This window comes from Synchiropus splendidus, chromosome 12, assembly GCF_027744825.2.
Source record: "Synchiropus splendidus isolate RoL2022-P1 chromosome 12, RoL_Sspl_1.0, whole genome shotgun sequence".
NCBI lineage: Eukaryota > Metazoa > Chordata > Actinopteri > Syngnathiformes > Callionymidae > Synchiropus > Synchiropus splendidus.
In genome coordinates, this window is record NC_071345.1 from 5,354,835 (window position 1) to 5,378,171 (window position 23,337).

Genomic DNA, 23,337 nt, shown 5'->3' on the forward strand with positions numbered 1-23,337 from the left:
CTTATTACTTCCATAGTGCACCACTTACTGCACGTGTGGGTGCTCTTGGAATAAAACACGTGGTTACGTCTAAGATAATGTTGCGAGTATAATTATTACAACCCATCAAAGACCATATAAAGCAGTCTATTTCTGGTTCCCAGGCCTTACAGGAAGTGACCACGTGGTTGGTTATGAGAGAAGAAAAAAAAACATGAGAGTGAAATGAAAGTAATAAGATTGATACGGTATGTTAGCGCAATAAGCTGCGTTCCAGTTACCTCAGAAGTGGGACGTCTGAGCTGAGGTTTTCGTAACAGCCAAGCGTGTTCAAGTTATTGATGTCAGAAAACAGGATAATCAGGAAAGCAGTTATCATGCGTCTCTTGTCCGGATATACACAACATCTTGATGAATAAACTTGATAAAAACACAAACACAAATATGCAGAATGTGGTTATTTCTTCCGGTGTATTTCAGCGATTGAAAACTTCTACTTCCTGTTTGCATTTGGGAGGCCATCTTGGATTCGTACTCGGGGTGGTGTGGATCTACTGACGTACTGAAACTGGAAATTTCCGAGTTCAGAGCACAACTGGAACGTACACTTACAATTCATTTTGAAAGGTTTTTTGGCCACACTTCATATAGAAGACATATTAACCACCAATGCATTCATGACTTTATATTTTAATCCCCAAAACCAGTAAATCTGGTGTTGTTTAAGAGTGAACTATCACTCCAGGGGAAAATATAGACAGGCTTAACATGACACTAATCATTACTTAGTTATGACTTACTACTGGCTAATATGCAGCTAATACACATATGAATAAGTATTTTATTTATGGTACTATTGGCTCCCAAATATAAAGTGTATTTTTTTTCTAATAATACCTCACTCCTTTGTTGACACAGGAATTCTGAGCGTGTTAAAACTGACATAACGCAGGATCTGATGAAGACAAACCAGCCACAGAATAGAAAAATATCTATTTACTCATTATTAACTTGGTGGTTTTAATGTTCTGAAGTCACAAGTCAAGTCTGAATGATGAAAAAGATCCAAGAAGACAACAGTCTGTGAGATGTCCTTGCTCCCACTGATCGCAAACTGGGTTGAATTTTATGTGTGCTCCATTAAAAATATTATCAAACATAAAACAGAAATTCGGTGAAGTACTGCTGTTAATTATTCTGTGATCCAACTGGATGACTTTAGACTTTTCACGGCCATATTTTTTCCATTAATAATCGATGAAATAATGAAAGCAACCAAGCAAATATCAGCTCAGCCAGCAGAGACTGGCAACAATGGCGGCTCTCATCCGGCATGAGGCAAATCGGAATCAAATGGACGACCAAAATGCTACCTGCCTTTCTCGCACAGCGCACTTATTAATTCAGTGTCTTCTCTTCTGACGGATATGACACGAAGAGTCGCACTCTGTCTGTCACCAAGAGCCAATTGACAAAGAGCTCACATACACAGTCTACACACAAGTCTGAGCGGGTGAAATAGCGGCAACTGATATGCCTTATTTTGAGAGATGAGATGCCGTGAAAGATGAAGCTGCACTTTGCTTCTTCTTACTGACAGCGAGCTTATGAAAAATGAACACAATTTTGATCCCTGAATCATTCCGTCGGCGGCGCTATGACCTTCAATATGTTTAGAATAACTGATAAAGTATCTACCGTTTCAGGGGCAGTACTTTTAAAACCCTCCTTTCTAAAAGTTAAGATATCGATTGCATGATTTTTCTGTGCTGCCGCAGAGGAAATGAGCAGCAAAAAAAAAAAAAAAAAGGTTTTGATTGATGTGTGCGAAGCAGGGAAAGGTGCAAGAGCTCTTGAATGCTCCGTCAGTCTCAAGGTCACTCAACTAAGCAGATGGATGCCCATCATCGTGGCTGTCTGAGATATGTTTAGTTCAGTCGCCCTCCTTTCTGTATCGTATGAAATCTCACGTAGGTTCAGAGAGGCAGATTTTGAACACTTTGTATTCTGTAAGAGGACAAAGTAAGTAAGGGTGAGGAGACTGAGTACAGGGCTGTGGTGGAGGACTTTGTTGCTTGCTGTGAGCTGAACCATCTGCAGCTCAATGTGGCAAAGTGCAAAGAACTGGTGGTGGACCTAAGGAGGACCAAGTCTCCTGTGGCCCCCGTTTCCATCCGGGGGGTCATTGCGGATATGGTCGAGGACAATAAATATCTTGGGGTCCTCATAGACAATGAACTGGACTGGGCTCGGAACACTAAGGAGCTTTACAAAAAAGGACAGAGTCGTCTTTACTTCTTGAGGAGGCTCAGGTCCTTCAACGTCTGCAGGACAATGCTGAGGATGTTTTTTGAGTCGGTGGTGTCCAGCGCAATTCTGTTCACTGTGGTTTGCTGGGGCAGACACTAACAGACTCAACAGACTCATCGGCAAAGCTGGTGATGTGGAGGGGGTGAAACTGGACTCCTTGGAGACGGTTATGGAGAGAAGGATGCTCCTGAAAGTAAGGAGCATCCTGGACAACATCACCCACCCCCTCCATCAGCTCCTGGTCCAACACAGAAGCACACGTACCAACAGACGGAGACTACCCAACTCAAAGACCGAGCACCACAGGAGGTCCTTTCTCCCTGTGGCAATAAAAACGTACAATTCGTCCCTGAAAAAAATACAATGAATTCTTTTTGAACTGCATTTTCTTGCACATTGTTCACATTGTTTCTAAGCTCTTCAGTATAGCTTTTTTTTGCACTGTATAATATTATTTCTTTTTAATTTATTGTGATATGTTGAGTACAGAGCATGTTGCGAACACAATTTCTCTTGGGATTAATAAAGTTTTTCAGATTCAGATTCTGATAATAATCAACTTTGGTTCAGCTATTGTTATTATTATTTAGTTATTATTGTGTCATTACTGTGCATTGTTTTTTGTGTGTGGGGAAAATAAGTCTTGGAAAACAAGTCTTGAGTAATTGGGGAAAAAACTACTCCTCAAACGGCATGTTTTTTATCGTACATTCATTGATTAATATTTGACGGCAAAAGACATACCTATAAAATATGAATTTCCTCCGAGACGACTGCATTAGTTCTTGAAAATAAAAATAAATGGGCCAAATATATGGGACAATTTCGCCCGGCCCTCACTTTTACTGAGATGGATGAGGAGTACAACCTCCCTCTCCCCTCCTTTTCTTCTTCCGCCTGGCTTCGGGGCATTTAGGCAGCGCAGCATCAAATACATCCAATTATACTGAAGCTCAGAGCAGAGTGATGATGCATCGATTGACACAAGCGACATCCACTCTTATCGCAGCTGGACGATGCGGCGTGGTCCAGGCATCATTAGTCGGCTCAGCCAATAGCAGAGCAGTCTGTCCCGATGCCCGCGGGCTCAGTAGTTATGCTTCTAATAGAGCTCTGCGGATGGGAGCAATGTTACAGGGGTGATGATGGCAAACAGATAGAAGCGATAAACCTCCAAGGGACAATTCCATAATCTAGTCAGCCAAGTCCTGGTCAAAGAATACAGGCACAGGGGCGCTGTTTCTACTTTCATTAAAGTGCCGAGTCGCTATGTATCAAAGCGCACCAAATAAAACACTGTATTTCAAGTTCGAGCTGGTGTATGTCACACTGAGCTCCTTGACTGCTTTGAAAAGAAAGAGAGATACTTTCAACTGGGCTTTTGGGGTATGATACTGCCCGAGGACAAACCCTTCTCTGTAGTGCTCTTTTGGCCCATTTCTGATTTAACTGGGATATTTATAGGAAAATACTTTCTTAGTTCTGTGCTCTACTTGTAAGTGTTCCTTTGCCAAAAGGCACTTTTACATATATCATCAAACCTCGCTTGAAAATGTCCCTGTGTGGGATGTGGCAACAGCTGGAAGGTAAGCGTTTTACCTTCTTATCGTTCATGCATCAACCACACTTGCCAATAACATAGATGACCTTGTTTACATATAGATTTTGTTATTGTCTCAGTTAAAATGAACAATTGCATTGACACGGCACCAGTATTTTTTTTTCCTTTTTATGATCACCTCAACTCTTTATTTTTGTGAACAGCATTCCACTTTATATCGCATATGTTTCATCGGAATTATTGAAATAATCCAATTGTAAATGTAATATTTAATCACTCAGAGAGTGCAGACCTCCGCCAAGCTGTTCTTGTTTTACCATTCATTTATTGTATTGTTAAATTTGCTCTTTCGTCCAAAATAAGTATGGTGACAGAGATGAATAAAAATAAAAATTAAAAATAGAAAATAAATAAATCTGGGCTCCAGAATGGGTTCACAACAAAGCGCTTTGATTCAAGTGCCTTGAGTTTGATTCCCAGACTTATCAAAATCAAAAAAGTTTAATTTAATTTAATTTAATTCAACAATGTTTGTCTTGTTTGAGCTCACGCTTCATCTTTGTACGCTAAAAACTTGGACTCATCTATTCCTCGTCCCATTACCACATATTCCTGAAAATTTAATTGAAATGTGCTCATCGTTTTATGAGCTACGGTGGTCGTAATTTCCCCACACAAACCACAAACATGAATTATTCAATAAGATTTATGCGCGAGACAAAATGAGCTCTAGGTCTGTTAAGCGCCAAATTGTCTATTCCACTAAAAGACCTTCAGATTTTGTCGTGTGGACAATAAATCACACATTTTAATCCGACAAACACCCCAAGTCCAGTTTCAGCCAGCTCCGACGACTTATTCCCATTTACATAGACAGCATCTTAAATTATTCAAAGCTCAATAAAACCTCCTCCAGTATTCATGAGCAGGTGACAGTAGATACTTCCTCTTCTACTTCCTCCTTCCCTTTTACATTCACGTCTTCATAAAACCCTGCTCGGGTAGATCCAATGTTTGTTTTCAGCGTTGTCGGGTTGGTGCACGGCGAGCGATCACGTGGATGCTCTGTCATCGATCCTCGGCAGCAGATGAGGAGGAATGGCAGCATTTCTTTGGAACGGTGAGTTAAGCAGCAGCTGTTTATGTAAGCAGCGGGCCCCACGTCGGTCCGAAACGCTGACCACGCCTCGGAAAGTAAATGAACCACGCGAGGTTAAGCGGGAGCAAACGCGTTGGGGAGCGAGAGAAATCCATCAGCAAGTCTATCAAAGCAATTACTGCAGTCACCATCAAAATGACAAACTGTTTTCTGGTTCCGTTTTTCAGCATCCGTGCACTTGCTCTGTTTGTTTGTCATGATGCTGACCGTAGAGCAGTGACCTTTGCCTGGATTATGTAAGATTCGTAATTGCTCTCGATGTGGAAGAGCGGCCTCCGCCGTTCCCGTGATGTGGGACACTGATCTAAGCAAGGATTTCATACATCCTGAAGCCAGGAGGTCAAGAGAAATGGAGAATATCAAATAAGAGAGACAGATGGCGCGGCAATGACTGGGAGCCTAAGATGGTTGAGATACTGGATTACAGCCGTATGAAAGGGTTTTGAGATGTACACTCCAATGTAGAGCAATGTACATGCATTCATTTGTGATGGTTAGAGTTAGGGCCGCAGGGCTTCCGCTACATGTAAACAATGATATAGGTCAGTGATTCTTAACCAAAGGGGGCCATAGTTGAGGGCCGCTAGTTTTTTTTATTGCATTACACCTTTGGGCCGTGAGGGCTGTGAGACACTCACTTTTAGTACATTAGTCACATATGGTGGCAGTAGTGTGTCACTGAATTGACTTAACAGCTTCAAATCTGTCATAGTTAGCAACTATGGAGAAGTTCTTGAAAAGAAAAAATAAAAGTGAATGAAAGCACCTAGTGAAGCAGTTTTGCAAATAAAAAATGTTATGGCGATACTTTCATTTACACTTTACTTGTATCTTCTTTGTTTTTTAAATAAAATGTTTTTATTTTATGATATTAAGACACATTTTTATTATATTTATTTTATTCAGAATTTCATTTCAGTATTCAGAATTTTTCTCAATAGTTTGCATCAAGTGTATTTTTACTTTTTTTACATTTGATGAACGTGACATCTGGTTCTGCTTCAAGTTGGACTTTTCAATGACAAATATTTTTGCAATGATCACTCAATGAAGTTAAATCAAGAGTAATGAATCAGTTCTATTACTTAAATGGGCTCCGCACCCATTTGTTCTGGGAACTGTGGGCCCCAAGATCAAAAAGGTTAAGAACCCCTAATATAGATGAAGTCTCACATGATCAAACGCATTAAAAGGAATAAAGGAAATCTAATATAATGTAATTTAATCTACCCAAAGATGGCGGTTTTTAGCAAGATTTTTACAGAAAATCCCCAAAAGAAGCATCATAATAACTGAAGTCTGTTGCTCGCGGAACTGAAGTTGCGAACTCCTGCCAGACATATGAAGAGACGGACCGCCGCTGATAGGACAGAGATTTACTTCTTATCATTAAAAATCGGTTTTATTGTCACCAATTCAGTAAATGTCGAAACTTTTCCCTTTGCATTGATGTTTCTGTATCGGCTCTTTATTGGCTACGTTCCGTTCCTTGTTTTTTTTTACTTGTTTTTTGGTGGGTGAGGAGACGGGCGGGGGGGGGAAGGTTGCCACAGTTTCAAAAAATCCTGGCGGAAACCCAACGGGATTAGGGTTAAACTGCTAGCTCCCCAAGTGGGGGTTGGGTTTGGGGCAGCAGGTGGGGTGTCTCCCATCTGAATTACTTCACTTTAATTGATTTTATCCGTTCTTTAATGTACGTTTTTGTTTACCAGTGTGGTACTGTATGTCAAGGGAATACAAGAAAAACAGGGCCCATTGCTGGCTCTTGCTTTCTATTCTCCTTCTCTCTCTCTGCCGCACAGAACACCGTCGGCTACCACGGGGAAAAAAAAAAAAAGTGTAAAGAAGGGCGGCGAGGTTTGACGCTAACAATCCAAACTGCAAGAGGCTTCACTAGCAGAAATGTTCCCTTTACTTTCTTCAAGTTTCTTCATCAGGACGATGGATAGAGACAGAGTCGGGCGGGCAGACAATTACTGCTATTAGCTGCCAGCTATCAGCGAGAGAGGCTCCACTCTGACATCGCTAATTAGAAATCTCTCACAGCGATGTGCTCGCTGCAAGCGGCCGTACGTGCGCACGAGGGGAACAGGCATGAACAATGCGTGCCTGGGAAACAAAGATGCAGCCTGAAAACTGCAACTGCGATAAAATACTGTACACAACTGCCTTTAAAACTGGAGCACAGTGCTCATCTCTCCCTGCATTGAAGACAGTACCGATGGAAACAGCTTCGCTCAGCTGAAGTCTGACAGGTTCATGGCAAAGTAGCATGATAAAGTTGAGAGAGTTACTTTCCTCTGCCTTTGAATGAAGTGAATGGTTTGTGTGTTTTGAGTCGACGTCTCCCGACTTAGTTACACTGAGCTACAAAACAACGCTTCTCATTATGGCTGCGTTTAGCGCTTATAACTCAAGTACCTTAACTATAAATAACTAAAAATAAAACTTGAAAAGCTATTGTTGGATGTGGAATACATTTTGGCAGTGGTCCAGTTCACCATCTGGATCCAGAATTTTTCATATTACTTTTTTTAACAATAGTCATTGCGAGGTTGTGCGGGGTGTGGACTGAAGTTGCTTATTGGAGGTTTGAAGATGTGGTAGAGCAATGGATGAATGCGCTCTATATGCCCCCTACATGGAGAGAAGCCTGTTGAGGTGGGGTCTTCTTCGGATACCTTCCTGCGAGGAGTGATGTGATGTATATGTATAGATAAATGACGCTTCATGAGGTTTCATGAAACAGAGTCCTGATTTTCAGAGGCCACCAGAGGGCACTGTCCTCTGTAAAATGTTTGGACTTGAATAACAAATTCAATGAAGCCTCACATCATTTCTAAATCAAGCGCACCATTGCTGTTTCATCAACCCTGCAGCACTGTTTCATGATACCTCATTGAACCATCAATACAGGTGAGGGACTCTGAGCGTGGTCCAGGAGATGTGATGCACTAGGACAACCTTGGGGACGGATACATCTGCCAGCTAAGTATGGAGTTTGCATCCTTTTCCACTGCTTGACTGTGCTTCCTCTGGGCACTCTGATTTCCTCCCACACTCCAAGAACATTCTGCATGCCCTTCAACTGACTAGACTTCTAATCCACCGCAACTCGATCTAGGGAAAAAGAAGAAAACAAGCACCCACTTTTGCTTTTCACTGGGGAACTCGAGACACCTGCCATCAGAGCGGAAATAAGTCTTGCTCTTAAACACCAGCTTGCTTGCGACAAAACAACGGCGGGACGTATCCAAGACAAAGGACCGTCGCAAAACTCGCCCGAGGTCATCTGGAATCTGCGCGGCCTGATGTTTCATTTCATGCTGTAACTAAACAAAGAGGAGGGTGTTTAACTCATTGGACATTGTTGAGTGGACTCATGATATTTTCCCTCCATGATCCAGTGAAATGGAATGTGCATGTCAGTGTGTTCGGGGTGAGGTACAGAAACAAGCAACGCAGTGGAGGAAAATAACAAGAAAGCTGATTTCATGCTCTGGGGATTGTATCTCATTTTCTCCCGGCACCGACGGCCAGCATAATCCTGTAGATGGATCTAGTGCCACCTAGTGGGGACTAAATAAATGATCTGTTGTATTACTTTTTGCACTTTGTAATATTATTTCTTTTTCATTTTATTGTGACAGAGATTATTGACAGAGCATGTTACAAACAAATAATTTCCCTTGGGATTAATGAAGTTTTCTGATTCTGATTCTGAAAATAATGAACTACAATGAAATAATGATAACACATTAGAATTAATTAGAATTATATATATATATATATATATATGCGTGTGTGTGTGTGGAAAAGGATGCAAACTCCATATATAGAGATTTTTTTTCCCTTTTTTCAGTATATATATAGATATATATATATAGATATATTCTTTCTCTCTCTCTCTCTCCTCTCTCTCTCTCTCTCTCTCTCTCTCTCTCTCTCTCTCTCTCTCTCTCTCTATATATATATATATATATATGGATGCAAACTCCGTATATATATATATATATTTCTTTTTTTTGTCCTTTTTTCAGTATATATGTAGATACATTCAAAATCTATATATATATATATATATATATATATATATATATATATATATATATATATATATATATATATATACGCTGTTTGTTTGCCGTCTTCATTTACATATTTGCGCTCACACTCGGAGCAGGTATATTGTACAGTCTGACCATTCTCCCAAAATGTCTCATTTGAAAGGTCATTCCATCCTTCGCACCATTTCTTCAAGTATTTATCTTTTTTTCTTTCAAAAACTGTCGAGTAAGTAGTCGGTCTTAAATCTGAGATGAGAACTGTGTTACAGTCTCAGCTCTTTGCGTCCTGAGAGGAAATACATCAGCGTCGATAAGCAATCGATGGCAGCGCCGTGAATTAATGATGACATCTTATCACTAATTAACACATAAACACACGCCTCCTGTCACCGAGCGAGAACTGCAGTCGACTTCCCATTCAGAGGGTTTCGTCAGATGATCTTTAACAGCAGCAGACAGGGAGAGCCAGGAGGATGGAGAGCAGAATTTTGGAGAAAATGGACAGACAGACAAACAGATAGATAGATAGACAGACAGACAGACAGACAGATAGATAGATAGATAGAAAGGCAGGCAGGCAGATAGATAGATAGATAGATAGATAGATAGATAGATAGATAGATAGATAGATAGATAGATAGATAGATAGATAGATAGATAGATAGATAGATAGATAGATAGATAGATAGATAAATGGACACTTTACTAATCTCTGAAGAGAGGTCTGGATGATGATGGGATGCCGGCTCAGACGGAGCAGCTTTCCTAACAGCCTCCATCACCTCATTAGTTTGGCCCAGCAGCACTGCGCCCCCTCTATTAACCACTAAATGAAGACGGCCAACCGAGATGACTGAAGGGAAGTCCTTCGTTGTCATGGGAATACCACACGCACTCGCACAGCCACACACTTGGACTTCTATGGCTGCGATCTGAAGAGGTGATCGAGGCAGAAGTCGATATTTCACACATCACCAGTCGCTTTCACAATAGAAAGCCTGGGAAAAGTGGGGAGCAAATGTGTTCGCAGATCTCCTTCAGTGCAGCGAGAAAACAGCAGCAACAAAAGCTTGCATCTCAATTTGCCTCCGCTAAAGATCACTTGGAGCTTTCAGCTTCATTTAAACCTAAAAAAAAAAAAAAAATACTTGACAAAGGCAAGGAGGAAAATAGCTCCGGAGTCTCTGAGTGAAGGATACAGCTCTGCTAGTTGTAGACACAGGGAGCTCAGCTGAGAATGTGTTTGCAGAAGTGACTCATAGATATACAATAGAAAGCTTGAGTCAGTGTGTGTGTGTGTGCGGAAGCTACTCCAGTGTGAGCTTATTGTTTTACATATTGGAATCAGATCAAATTACCAACTTGGTATTGATGTCTTGTTTGTGAAGGAGGGAAAGGGAGTGTGGAACAGAAGACGGATTAGTCAGGAAGAGCTGAGCCATGAGGCCAAACTGTGCATCCATGATATGTTCCTACTCTCCAATGAACGACCAGCTAAACACTTTTGCTTCAGCTCGGTCAACCGGGAGAGACTCAAAGTACATCTGCCCCATTAGGAGAAGACAGTCAAGGGCCCCCTATTTTTCAGGATGACATCCTTGGTGAAGGAGATACTGAAAGAGGAGAGATGGAGGAGGTTTCTGTGGAGAGTGCGGCCTTTTTGGCTGCTTCCCTTGTGACCCAGTAAGAAATAAATGGACTAAACTGGCAACTACAAAGGCACTTGATAGAGTGAAATCATTGTGCACAGGGAGGCAGAGGTATGTGCCTCTGCCTCCCTGTGCACAATGATTTCGTTTTTCTTTCCTCATTTCTCTGCATTTATTGAATCGATCGCAAAGAGTTCAGTCGGACAGCAGGTGGCAGTATTGTCACATGTACGTCAACAGCGCTCAGTCGTCGGAGAGCTAGCTAAAAAACGCTAAAGACTGTATCGGTATTTTTTTTTTTTTACAAATATTCAATTGTCGAGCTCAGATCGGGCTATGAACTATGCAAGGTTTCATTGAAATAGTTGTAAATAGTCAAAGGTTGAGGAGCAGAGAGCGCCACCTAGTGGTGTCTGAAACTGAAGACACTGTTTTAGGAAAGCTTTTCAAAACATTGAGAAGAATTATCAATGCTTTCATTTAAAAATATGAGCTAATACAGAATGGATTTCTTCGGAAAGCTGAAACCAGACGTGGGCAAAGTGCGGCCCAGGGACCATATGTTGATCTTGGGGTGTATATATGTGGCCCTTGTGTGAAGATGATCAAAACTACAAAAGTTTTTTTTAGGGCTTCAGTCTCCCCATTTTTTGTGTCTGTTTTCCCTTATCGAATGAGTTTACACCTGCGGCAATCGCTAGCGCCTGCAAATACGACTAGCGCTCTGGCTAACACTACCACACCTCCTATGACTGCTACTACTACTGACAGAGGTAGTGACTTTCCTTACTGAAGGGTTGGCAACACTGCAAAGGAACTCAGTAAAGAAGAACTGCAAGTATTACAAACTACTTGTAGTAGTTTTACACCTTTAGTCTGAGCTATAAAATGCAATTGTTTATGGTCTTTAGCTGAGCCAGCACCTGGGGGGCTGCTTTCTAGTGATGGGTCGATGAGGTTTCATGACACAGCATTGAAGGTTGATGAGGTATCATGAAACAGTGTCATGATTTTCAGAGGCCACCAGAGGTTACTGTCTGCTGTAAAATGTTTGGACTTGAAAAACAAATTCAATGAAACCTCACATCATTTCTGAAACAAGCACTGTTTCATGATACCTCATCGACTCATCACTACTGCTACTAAGTTAACAGCGATGCATTCATTGGTTTTTGGCAGATCACATGATTCACAGCGCAGTCGAGTAATAGGAAGCAATACAAATATTTATCCAAATGCGCCGTCTACATTAGCACAATTCCAACCAACATGGAATCCATTTATAACTTTGTTTCCAAACAAATGGACAGATCAGTCATCCTCTGATACTCTACCATCGGTGGAGATACCAAGGCCCAGACCGTATTCACTGAACACCAACTGAAACAAAAATGATTCAGCTGCTATGTTGTGGACAGATCCACAGCCGAGTCGGTGATTCTGCATTCTGGCAAAGCATTCAAACCATGTATCAAACAACCCGACTTACTTTTGAATTCTGTGCCAAGTAAAACACATGTTGACAGAATAGTCTGGGTCAGGACTCGGGGGGTGCGTTCAAACAGCCTGGCAACGGCCATGGTGCCACAGCAAGAGGGCATATTAAGCTCTCAGTACTTACGGTCGTTGCAGTGAGTCCCGGTGTAAGACGTCATGGCGCAGTCGCAGGTGAAATTCTCCCACTGCTGGATGCAAACGCCCATGTTGGCGCAGGAGTCATCCTGGCAGGTGGTACTCGGCCCTGGCGGTGCGATTGAGACACAAAGAGAAATAGCACGGGAGCAAAGTCAGTGAATATCTGAGCGTAAACAACGCAGGACCCATGCAGAGGAAGCCGATTCCGTATGGAAAAACGAAAGTGAACGGAAGAAAAAAAAGCAGTGCGCAGTGTCGCCACAAAGACTGCGGCTTCGATGTCAGCCAAAGGGAAGCTGGAGGGATCAACATCTCGAAATATGCGCCGCTACTTTTGAGTCGTCGCACAGTCTTTAATCCAAATTTAACAAATACCGCTGTGACGTAACCTCCCAGATGTGGCGACACCGTCCACGCAGCTTCATTTCCTTCCTTCCTTTACGTGTGAAGACATGCAACTATGATCATTCCAACAGGTAGTTCTACCGCTGCATTCCCTCGGACCATAAATCGTGAACTTCCCACACGTAAAGACTGGTCAAGTGCTCTCTACACACCTGACAGCGAGACAGTACAGACAACATCAGACGCACTCAAGCAACATTTAGCGCATATCTGCGTGTATGCACTCCAGACACACACCTGAGAAGGGTATTCAAAGTCAGACCGATTGTGTGTTCAGCATCCTCTGGCAGACACACACACACGCTGCTCTTTCGTTTGAATACCGGGAGGGAATGCAGATAAGCACACGCTATAGAAATGAGATTTCCTCGCTAAACAGGCAGATCCCAGAAACCCCTCCGGTCACCCAAGACGACACCCGCACGGCACATAGAGATCGATCGTGAGACAGGAACTTGATTCACAGTGTGATGTACTGCTATAGTTCCATGCTAGCGTGAGCACAAAGTACTAAATCTGGGAACTTGTCAAAGTCCAGGTGAGTAATTTTGGAGTGTTTCATTTGGTGAGATAAACGTAGCAGAAGCGCGACTTGTGTGTCGATAGCAAGCGCATTCTAGTCAGTCTCATGCTCAGTTCCGTCCATGCTTAAAAGTTAGCAATGGTATCCAGTAATGTCAATATTCAGACCTACTGTAAAGTTGCGATATTTCACTAGAGAATTATACCCTACTTCTACTAGAAGCAAAAAAAAAAACAAAGCACAAAACATTTTTGCTGTTGAATTATAATAATTTTTATTTGTTTTATGTCTTGTTTTTTTTTTTTTTTTTTTTGGAGCATCCTCCATTCAATATTAATATTAGTTTGGACATATCATCTTTATATATTTAAAGCATTGTATAAAAATATTTCCTAAATATTCCTAAATAATTTTCTAACTTTTGATGTATTCATTTATTATATTTCTTTTCAATAAAGTACATGAAAATAATGTGAGAGCAATTTAACTATTGCATACTATTTAAACATCTGACTAAATGCAATATTTTTTGTTGAAGATATTTGTGTTTTCATTTTTTTCTAGCAAAAATATGCGAGACAAATATTTCTCAAAATAAGAGTGAAAATTAAGTATGTTATTTCATTTATTTATTTTTCAGCAATTACTGGCAAGAGCAGAACAGAAAACTTCATTTTGTGATATCACTCAATTGCAAAACTAAAATGGGATATTTGTGCGGAATTGTCAATTCTGTAGCTGCGGCTGGATTTCCCACCAAGCCAGACACTAGTTTTTCACTCTCATTACTAGCACTGCAGAGAGCCAGCATCAACCTCAGTAACACCTGAAAACACAGTTGTCATGGCAACACCCAGCATGCACTGTACAGAGCACACTGTCAGACAAACGGGAGTCGGAGCGTTTTTTTTTTTGTTTTTTTTTCGTCTACCTTGCAGGTCAGCTTTGGTGAAACCAACTTTGTTAGCGCAGAAAGAAAGTCATTAAATAAAGGAAGCAGAAAAGAGCGGAAAACAAGAGCAAAGGTTAGTGAGGGGGGCAGCATGGTTACTCAAAACATTAAGACCAGAAATAAAAGTGCAACTTAAGGGGAGAATTGTTAGTGAGATGCAATGACCAGATCCATCCCAAAAACTATCATAGCAGTCAGAAATATTTTTTTTTTACATTTGTCATTTGATTTTTTAAATTGATTTATTTATTTTTGTCATAAAGCAAATAATATTATCGATAAGAATCGACATGTAATCTGCAAAAATAAAAACAATTTAATTTTCTACTAGGAGGTCACTGAATAAAACGAGCCAAATAATTCCCAATACTCTGCTGCCCTCTAGAGGCAAATATGGTTACAGTGACTTCTTGTGCGTGTTTAAAACTAACTGTATTTACAGTCGTCCGTACCTTCGCAGCCGCGCTCGATCTGTCCACTCCGGAAGAGGGCGTCAGTGATGAGGTCAGGCAGACGTCCGTTGAGGTCAACTGAGGCCAAACATCCCTGAAATCCTTCCCGAGACACCACCAGCTTGGGAAGGTTCTGATACATGTTTGGACCGAGACCCCCGATAAACAGGTCACCTAGACATAAACAGACAAGACAGGCAACATGTTTACGGAGCAGGGACGAGGAGCGGCACCGTGTGCGTCTCATGACCAAGAAAAACGTACCTTTCAGGTCAAGGTTTTTGGCTCCGTTCACGTTCTGGGTGACCGACTTGGAGTCCACCTTCAGCGTGTGAGTGTTGGCGGCGTCTCGGGTGATGACCACGTTGTGCCACTGATTATCATTCAGCTGGTTGTCGCTGTTCCCTTTCAGCAAACTCGGTCCATTGCCGAGGTCAAAGACATAGTGGATAAACCTGGTGAGGAGAGGACGGTGGAAACTAGCTTGAATTTCTCACGCTCATTCCCTGGAGACGTCCCAATCTATTGGAGGTAGAATTAACCAACATTTTAACATTTATATTTTATATTAATATTTCAAGGCACAGTATGCAGACAGTGAGCGGGAATGACATGTCCAACTTAGGGCCTGGATTTTAATTCATTGTGTTTATTGAAAAATAACAGCAATGAATTTGATCATTGTGGTGTTCAATATTAAAATGTGATGAATTAATTGATAAAATTCACATTAATTCAATTGATTTTTTTTAAACTAGACACACAAATATATAAAAAAAAAATATTTAAAAGAATGTCAAAAGCTTTTCCAAAATTCACAGTTTTTTTCTGTCATGGCATGAAAAGCATAAAGATTATAAAAGTATTATTAAATTTTACTTCATAACCTTCCAGGAAACCATGTAGTGGTGGTTATTTACAGACGGAATATATATACATATATATATATGTATATATGTATATATATATATATATATATATATATATATATATATATATATATATATATATTTTTTTTTTTTTTTTTTTTTTTTTTGCTCACCCTTTCACCAGCTCCACAGCGATGAAATCGTTCCCGTCCCCACTGTTGAAGATGATGAATCCGTCAGGTGACGTGGTTTTGAACTGAAAGAAGAGGTGCATGGTGGTGTAGGCCTGCAGGGTGGCCAGTCCCAGGTAGCTCCCTTTGGTCTTAAAGGTCACGGGGTCGGCGATGATGAAGCGTTGACCGAAGCGGGCGTTGAGTTCGCAGAAGTCGATGTCGCCGTTCTTGCACATGTCGATGTACTGCATGCCGTTGAACTTGAGGCTCTGAGGAGATGAGAAGGTGGACGTGATTTTGGCCGAAGGTGTCGTGTTTTAAGGAGGTCACATGCACCTGTAGGTGGCCGATGAAGGACGATGGTGCCGAGGAGACGAAGCGCCTCTCCGTCAGGATGCCGGTTTCCACGTTGTTGAACTCCAGGCGCGTGTGATCGCCAGCCATTTGACCTGTTACGGAATATGGATCATGAACATTCGGCAGCTGGTGGACTCACTACTCACACTTCATTCTTACAAACGAATGCGGCAAACCATGAATATACCTTCCGACACGTCGTCGTCCACCATGAGTCTGAGGTGTTTACCCCGACGCACAAATCGCACCGTGTGCCACTCGTTGTCGTTGAGCTTCTGTCCAGCGTAAAGAACTTCAGGGCCTTTGCCTGAAGAGGAGGTTTTGTCAATGCAGGGAAAGGAGGGAGGCACAAACATCCACCAAACCTTCATGCCAGGATCGACATTGCACTCTTTCCGCCCTCACATAAATGTGGTTTGAAAAACAAAAAACACGACTGATAGTAGTTTAACGAAAGAAAAAAGCGAATAATTTTCGTGAACGCAGTGGTGACGTCAACAAGATATATCGATCGCCCCTGCAATTTCGATATTCGCCACAAGAGTGCAGTCCTATCACGCTACAGAGTTTATACAGGGACTCTTTATAACGTCTGCACACGGGGTTTAAACAGCAAAAGCGAGTCCATAAGTTAGTAAAATAGTTTAAAAGTTTAGTAGAATAATTCAGACTGAACTAGTTGGGTTGCCGATCAAACTTGATTCCAATCGTTGATCAGTTCAAATTTTATTTTAAATAAACGCACCATCAAATTCTAGGCATTTTTCTCTCACGTAAATATAATTTAAGAGGGAATTATCCGGCAAACACTCAGGGTTGGGACGACTGCCAACTGGGTCTCCGAGATCATTTTGGAAAAAATCACTTCATTCAAACAGTATTGAACGCAGAAGTCCGATTTGCATAACTTTGATCTCCGGTTATTACTTCCCCCCTCTTATCATATAAATCCTCTTATCAGTCCTGCTGCATTCACACTCTTTTACATATCGCACGGGCTATAATCGAACATTGATTGAAGGAAGACGACTGGAGGAGAAAATTAAAAAAAAAAGATTGTTGACTTACTGGTGTTACAGTTTATCCTGACACAGTCTAGATGGGGAAGGGAGAATAAGTGACAGATGAAATTGCATCCTTCAAGGTTATCGCTGCAGACATCCAAGAGCAAAAAGAAGCCACCTTCTGGGGACAGTCACATGACGCCAGTGGTCATAATTCCAATACAATTGTCGTAATTCGATTGGTCATTTTTGGAAGAACTGGAGAAATGACTCGGAAATGGACCGAAATTTCACGTGTCTGGTGGCTTACATTTGGACCAGGAAGGTCATGTGCTGTCAACCGCAACAGAAAAGTGGGAGCAAACGGCCTCAAGCCACGAGCACCGGCACCGAACAAGTCGCCCTTTCAAAAGTAAACCTTTTTTTTTTTGCAGTTCAATCACAGTAGTGAATGTAGGAAAGGACCAGGGAGAATAAAAAGGCGACATATTTCGGCCTTTGTGCATGAGCTGAATTCAAATTCCTGTTGTGTAGATCACGTCCGGCATCACTGGTATCACTTAAGTGTGCGTGATGCCACCATCTGCTGGCGCCGGGTGCTGTGGTATTGGGCTGTTTGTCAGACGGGCCGCAGGCTCGGGGCCTTTGAAGGGGTGAATGCCATCTTTAGAGACAGGAGATGCCAACTAGACTAAAGGTCACTCATGGAAAGAGAGAATATGCCCCTACTATCATGAAAAGTATCTAAAAAAAAAAAAAGAAAAATGATCACAGGTACAGACCGACACAAGAAAAAAAGATGGATAACCATACTGCAGCAAAAAAATGCAGACTAAATGTTCTTAACCACCGCAGCTGTTCCTAAATGGCGGAGTAAACATGCTTTAAAATGCATCAAATAGGGCTGCATAACACTAGATATTAGGGTCTACACTAGAGGCACATTGTTAGTCAGAGACATTATCATACAAATAATCCTCAGTCCCTGCAAGGTATTATTATGAGTTATCTGCTTTGTTTAGAGAAATAAGACTTGAAAAAGACAGAAAAGAACGTTTTAAGAATCTAGGAAGTCGACTGCTGCTTGTTATTTTACTGACAGATGCAAACTACTGTGAAAGAGCAGCTCTTTTTTGGGGCGAAATTAAGGACGTATTAGTTTAATCCGGCTCACAGTCGCTGTATAAAGTATCATTTGTGAGGATCTTGTGAGAATATAAAATACATGGAGGAGTCTGACTGCAAGTAAAAACAGAAGCTATGTTTTTTTTGTTGTTTTTTCATGGAGGTATGTGAGTGCTGCCCATTTTTTCTTGACTATTCATAAGGACTTCCAGTTGTAAAAGTGTTACAGACGGCATGAAATGTGAGCATTTAGAAGCTCTGGGGCATAAGTGGATGACTGGCCTGTTACAGCGCACCAGCCTGGTTTGTACGGTTCAGGAGACGTTCATTCAGTAGCATTATTTATCTGATAAAAGGGACTTGAAAGCCATCCACACAAAGACAGGTGTCGGTCGTATACGCGCGTGTTCAGTGCCGGATGGTCAGCTATAGTCAGTGACTGCAACCAAGAATTGAGAAGAGCAGAAGAGCAATGTTGCTAGTCAAACACTTGATCGCGTCTTAGCCAACTTGTAGTCAAGTTGTTGCTAGCTACAACATCTTAAATCTACTTTTCTTTTTGCTCACCATGAATGCAGTCCTGTGTTGCTGAATGGCATTCATTTAAACAACGCCCCTTACTGGCCTGGCATATGTACTACACCTACATTGAAGCATTAAATGGACTTGAAAACGTTTGGATTGGAAAAGAACTCTAATCTCTACTATATATTTTACTTTAATACATCAATTGCAATCCAAATGACTCTACTTTTAAAAACAAAAGTTTGTCCTTGTTTTTAAAAACAAGTGTTGAAAAAAAAGAAACAAATTGTAGGTGAATATATAAGGAGCGTACGCTGCTGCTATGACAGTAGGTTACACTAAGATATTTATATAAACATATGCAGCCCTATAAGTAATGATCTGTTAGTTTTCTTTCATATGAATATCAAGACAGAAAAAATGTTCAGAGCAGGCAGGTCAAAAATCATGCAGCCACTAAAGCAAGCTCCGAAAAATGAGTTCATGTTAGGTCTGATTTATATCTGGATCATGAAAAAAGAAAATTCGACCCTGTCAACCACCCGGGGTGGTTCATACAATACCTAGGTTGACCGTCAATTTGACCCTGCCGCTGTCCAGCTCCAGCCTGAGCGTATCTGCTGACTCGCGAGATGTTGCCGCCATGAGCAGACCAAACGCCCTCTGGGACATGAAGCGTAGCGAGACGTCTTCTGCCTCCGTGTGCACAACGTTGGGTATCACGACCTTCATGTACATGCTGCCGTCGAAGGACAGGACTGAAGCCTCTGTGGAAGAACGCAGAGACGGAGATAAGGTAAACACTCATCAAGAAAATGTTCTTTTCCATCCGATGGCTATGAAGACACATGACAGAATAAACCTGATACATAACCACATTGTCACATGACGACAGCCTTTCTTGCTTCTTATAAAATATGTCGAACTCACGTTGAATAAATACAGGTCACCATTTTAATCTGATGGTTTGCCCTCCATTATAATACACTGTAACCTGGTCATTCACTGTAACTAAGGAGTCAGATGACCTTCTTTGGTACATAATGCTGCTGGATCCTAGTGATCGGTAGATGAGGTTTCATGAAACAGTGCCCTGATTTTCAGAGGCCACCAGAGGGCGCTGTCTGCTCCAAAGTGTTTGGACTTGAACCACTGATTCAAAGAAACCTCTCATTATTTCTAAACCAACAGCGCCATCTAGAAAATCACGACACTGTTTCATCAACCCAGCATTGCTGTTTCATGATACCTCATCGTCCCATCTCGACCAGACCCTAATAACTATTCACGTATTTGAACACAGGAGCCAACTTTTTTTTATATACTCTTCATGTATGTTTCTTTTCAGATGATTTAATTTTGCGAACATGTTGACGCTTGAGTGCTTGTCAAAACGGCATCGAAAAGGTCCCCAGTACCTTCAATATCGTATGGTGAGCGATAAAAGAACGTGTTTTAAGTATGTGTCGCCACTCACCAAAGATTTTTTAAAACTCTCTGTTGCTCGGCCCAAACACTATATTGCTCTTTGAAAATGAAATTTTCAAAACAAATTGAGAAACATGAACAAAAAGAAGTGGAAGAAAAAAACCCTATTGGATAGATGTTTTAAGGGACTATGTAGTACAAGTTCAAGCATCGAGGAAGGCGAAGAACAGAGCGGAGCCAGGTGGAGCAGAGAAACAGGACAAGTTGGATGAAGAACGTTACAAGTGGAGGTTCCAAGGAGAGGATGAAAACAACGCATGAATGCAGTAAATGAGGCCACAAAGAACCCAAAGGACAAAGAGGAATAAGACGATTTGGCTTATGGAGGCTGCCACGTGTCTGCTGAAGTTGCCTTCACAAGCCCAGGTCCCTAAGTGTTTTCCAAATGAAATTGTCCCATATTATCGAAACTAAAAAGCAAATCTCACTGAGAAACCAAATACACACTGTCGCTACTCAACTGGAAGCCTGTCGCTGGTCTTCATTATCCATCGAACAGCAGGCGAGCTCGCACATACGTGCTGCTCGGCTAGCGGAAAATTAAATCATCGTGTTACGTCTTCTTCTTCGGTGAAACTGCCCCCTATAGATCCCGGCTGGCGCAAATGAAGCTTTGAGAACGCAATGAACGCGAAGACTCAAACGCAGTAAAACAGAAACGCTCATGTCAAAGGGACGCCGTGTTCACATCTTGTGAGTTTGAAAAGCAGCGTGCTGCAGAGAACTGACAGAAGAGGAGAGGTCTCCAGGGCCAGAGACTCAGATTAAAAAGGGCATCCGACCATAAAATACCTGCTTTGACACCTCAGCACTTGCAGCCACGGAAATGTGGCACTATTTGGCTCGGTCCAGGGAAACGTCGCAGCCAAAGGTGAGAGGTTTCAAAGACACGGTATAGTCACATAACTTCACGGAGGACGACTTAGTAGGATTTGCACATTGGTTTTCAGATCGATGACCCCTTTCAAAAGAGCCGCTAATAGACAAACACTTTAGCGTCCTGACGTCTCAAGAGAGCATGTTCTACCCCAAACAGGAAGCTGTATTTAGGTCACGACTCTGAGCCCAAGATGAGAACAGTGTAATTACAGAGGCGGAATCAGACTGACCTGAGAGTATGGTTGAACTTTTGAGTTGCAAATTCTCAAACAAGAAGCGTTGAAATGCTGAAGCACTCGCTTTTCGCTTTACTTTTCACCGCTGCTGTAAAATCCATTCCTCAACAAGCTGCCGACAGTGTATATACAGTAGCCTGGAGTGTACTGAAACCTCTCCGTTGTTTGACTCCAGTTTCGACTCCATTGTCTCGCGCTCTTTCTCTACCGCATTTTCTCTTTTTCGGCATCTATACACGAATATCTGTCCGGGCATCCGGCTGACACCGACTCTTCTAACCGACAGAGAGAGTATTGACTTATGAAGCAGGTCAGAAATCGGAGAAAATAAAATAAAATGCTGGAATTAAATCTGAAGGAGAAGAGAAATGGAAGCTCCTGTCAGACTGAAAAAAAAAGTTTGCAGTGAGGTTCACATAGTTCAAACTGACTGACATGTGAGGAATTTTATTTTCTTTTTATTCAAGCCTATTTTCAATTTGAATAAAACAGCAATTTTATCATCAATGTTTCAGAATTCCATCCATTTTCAGCCGCTGGTTCAAGGTCAGGTCCCACACAGGGCCAGGAAGTGGCCTAGATTTTCCTCTGCCTTCTGGGGGAATTCTAGACTGTCTCCTATGTCAACTGACAGACATAATTTCACACACAATTTTTGAGTCTTTACTATGGATTCAACTTTGAGTCTCTCCTGAACAAGCTTTCACCACAACTGAAAGAAAAAGAAAGTGACTTATGCACCATGATATAATGCATATCGAAGGTGGGGTTCGTGATCTTGACAGACAGCTGAATAACGCTGCAGTCAAGTCCCACCCCTTTTCTTCAGACTCCCCATCAATGCTGCAACTACTGATGGGTCAATGAGGTATCATGAAACAGTCATGTAGAGCTGACGTTGTGTCCTAATTTTCAGAGGCCACTAGATGGCGCTCTTGGTTTAGTCATGATGTGAGATTCAAGTCCAAACATTTTACAGCAGACAGTGCCCTCTGGTGGCCTCTGAATATCAAGACACTGTTTCATGAAACCTCATCTACCCATCACTTGCTGCAACTCCAGTGTTGCAAACCAACCTTTGGCACTTGGGTTTCATAGACTGGTGTGCAGAACATGAACAAACTTCAAACTTTCCTTTTTTTCTTTGCACTATTTTTGTGCTAGAGAATTTGGTTTATTGATTTGACAGTGATTTCAAGCTATATATATATTAAAAAAAGCTCACATCCCACCTTTAAACATGACATTTAACACAGATGGCTAGATGAGGTTTCATGACACAGTATTTCAAGGTTGGTGAGGTTTCATGAAACAGTGTTTCAGAGGCCACCAGAGGGCGCTGTCTGCTCTAAAATGTTTGGACTTGAACAATGTTTTAATTCAGTGAAAACTCACATTATTTCTCAACAAAGAGCGCCATCTAGTGGCCTCTGACAATCAGGACACTGTTTCATCAACCCAGCAAGACTGTTTCATGACACCTCACTGACCCGTCACCACACCTGGACTACTGTGTGTTCCTTTACTGTATAGCAAGGTAGTTTTTAATACATCAGTAGAAATGAAAATGTTGTTTCCGAAGTCGAGCAAAAGAAGCAACTTGTGGGGCTGTGTGTTTGTGTGTAGCACAGCTCAACACTCTTTACATAATTAGCGGTCCAATCGAAGAGGAATACGCAGAGGGAGAAAAGCTATTAAGCCTCTCTGATATTCCGGGAAGTCACAACTTGACAGCAGACTCATAAACACTTCAGGCTGGTTTAAACTCTGCAGTGGCTTTTCTTTCTCAAGGTTTTCCAGCCATTCACACGGCTGCGATTCCTTGTTTGCATGATCACCTCTCAGATAGACAAGCGTTTGTTCAAATAGACAAACAAACAACGGCCTTCAATATCACTGTGGCTCTTCACACGCGTCTGTCGATTTGTTCCGAACACAGTGAGAAGCGTCTGCTGTCGTCAATGTTCAATACTCATGTTGTCAACAACC

At 41.7% G+C, this 23,337-nt stretch overlaps 1 protein-coding gene across 13 annotated transcripts in view; it reads right to left on the reverse strand.

Moving 5' to 3' along the window:
• The window catches only part of LOC128768872 (neurexin-3b), a 269,686-nt gene that overhangs the window by 144,550 nt on the left and 101,799 nt on the right, over window positions 1-23,337 (reverse strand). For 8 of the 13 annotated variants that reach the window (XR_008416294.1, XR_008416293.1, XM_053882096.1 and 5 more), the window contains 9 exons: window positions 19,309-19,512; window positions 17,160-17,186; window positions 16,279-16,398; window positions 16,071-16,183; window positions 15,735-16,003; window positions 14,957-15,147; window positions 14,693-14,866; window positions 14,220-14,246; window positions 12,347-12,466 (listed from right to left, as the gene is read on the reverse strand). Coding sequence is in view for 10 of the 13 variants with exons in the window: in XM_053882096.1 (XP_053738071.1) it covers window positions 12,347-12,466; window positions 14,220-14,246; window positions 14,693-14,866; window positions 14,957-15,147; window positions 15,735-16,003; window positions 16,071-16,183; window positions 16,279-16,398; window positions 17,160-17,186; window positions 19,309-19,512 (1,245 nt within the window). In the remaining 3 variants the exon portion in view is untranslated. The remainder of the gene's footprint in view (window positions 1-12,346; window positions 12,467-14,219; window positions 14,247-14,692; window positions 14,867-14,956; window positions 15,148-15,734; window positions 16,004-16,070; window positions 16,184-16,278; window positions 16,399-17,159; window positions 17,187-19,308; window positions 19,513-23,337) is intronic. The other 5 variants (XM_053882097.1, XM_053882091.1, XR_008416295.1 and 2 more) reach the window with 3 other exon arrangements.